The sequence below is a fragment of the Octodon degus genome, unplaced genomic scaffold, assembly GCF_000260255.1.
Source record: "Octodon degus isolate 3935 unplaced genomic scaffold, OctDeg1.0 scaffold00005, whole genome shotgun sequence".
Classification (NCBI taxonomy): domain Eukaryota; kingdom Metazoa; phylum Chordata; class Mammalia; order Rodentia; family Octodontidae; genus Octodon; species Octodon degus.
In genome coordinates this window covers 23,401,216-23,402,695 of record NW_004524581.1, presented here as the reverse complement: position 1 = coordinate 23,402,695, position 1,480 = coordinate 23,401,216, and the positions used below count along the sequence as shown (strand labels likewise).

The 1,480-nt window shown below is 42.2% G+C and overlaps 1 protein-coding gene across 1 annotated transcript in view; it reads left to right on the top strand.

The window, feature by feature from the left end:
* Ubr2 (ubiquitin protein ligase E3 component n-recognin 2) overlaps positions 1-1,480 on the top strand; it is a 129,778-nt gene that overhangs the window by 84,661 nt on the left and 43,637 nt on the right. Inside the window, exons 17-19 of the mRNA XM_023721233.1 lie at positions 452-650; positions 765-828; positions 1,264-1,403. Of these exons, the coding sequence (XP_023577001.1) occupies positions 452-650; positions 765-828; positions 1,264-1,403 (403 nt within the window). The remainder of the gene's footprint in view (positions 1-451; positions 651-764; positions 829-1,263; positions 1,404-1,480) is intronic.

Genomic DNA, 1,480 nt, shown 5'->3' with positions numbered 1-1,480 from the left:
TTTTCTGACACAGTAGAACTTGGCTAAGCCTCCGTTTTGTGAGGACCTATGCCCTGGCACTCCACCCTGCCTGCCACAGGCCCCACGCCAGATTAACTGATATAAGCACCAAACTTCAGAGACAAATTGATAAAAATACAATTATTTCTTTTATAGTCTTCCCTTCCACCCTTCTTCCTTTCTCCATTTACAAAAGCTTTGTTTCCATTATTAGGAATGCAGTTATTGCAAAGCATTAAAAGGAAAAGAATGTGGAGCATTAAATGGGCACACCCTTACTCTGTGTGCCCTTAGGCCCCAGAGGGCTTGTTTATTTGTTCACATGTCTCACCAGCTTGCATCCCAGTCCTCAGTTGCCAGCTGCCATGCTGGGGATTGGGGCTAATGAGTTTCTGTCTTATATTTGCATTGGTGAAAAGTAAGCTATTTTCTCTTTGTAAACCAAAATATCTCTCACTAATTATTTAATGTCCCTTTTGACCTTTCTCTTTTCCTTTATCCCCAAAAAACAACAACAACAAAAAAAGACAGGTGTCTCCATGATGGATCCAAACCATTTCCTGATGATAATGCTCAGCCGCTTTGAACTTTATCAGGTCTTCAGTACGCCAGATTATGGGAAAAGATTCAGTTCAGAGATCACCCATAAGGTGAGAGCACGTTTTGCCAGACCACAGCAGGTCACTGAAGAAGTGTCTTTCTTTCTGGATGTTACTCACCTGAGAATGCAGTATACATACTCTTTTCTCTAATCCCTCTTGTAGGATGTTGTTCAGCAAAACAATACTCTAATAGAAGAAATGCTATACCTCATTATAATGCTTGTTGGTAAGTTTTAATCATTTAAAATATTTGTAAATTGTGTTGGATTTTGTGACAGCAAGTAGTTTGGAATGTCTGACTTGTGTTTCTTTTGTTGGGAGATAATTAGCAGTTTTAGGGAAGGAAACTGGAACTTTCTCCTGTTCAACCCTGTGGACTGTAATGTTCAGAGCACCTAGTCTGTACTTCCTGCTTCCTGGCCTGTGGTCCTTGCTCTGAAGTAGCAGCCAGAGTCCTCCTGCCAAAAGCCAGCACTTGCTTCTGTATCTGAGATGCAGAAGTGTGGTCCGGAGCTGCTCTCTGCTCGCTTGTTCCCAGTCAGGCATGCTTTCCCACTTCAGAGATGGAAACAGGAATGTGTTGTCATGCTGCATGAGTTACTAGTGTATGTTGCCTAAAGATTGTAATTGTGCTAATGTGGATGTACACCTTATTTTACAGGTGAGAGATTTAGTCCTGGGGTTGGACAGGTGAATGCCACAGATGAAATTAAGCGGGAAATTATCCATCAGCTGAGCATCAAACCTATGGCTCATAGTGAATTGGTAAAGTCTCTACCTGAAGATGTAAGTACCTACATTGTGTTGGTTATGACAGGGTCCCTCTATGTAGTTCAGACTGACTTTGAACTCATTGTCTAGCCCTGGCTGACGCCAGG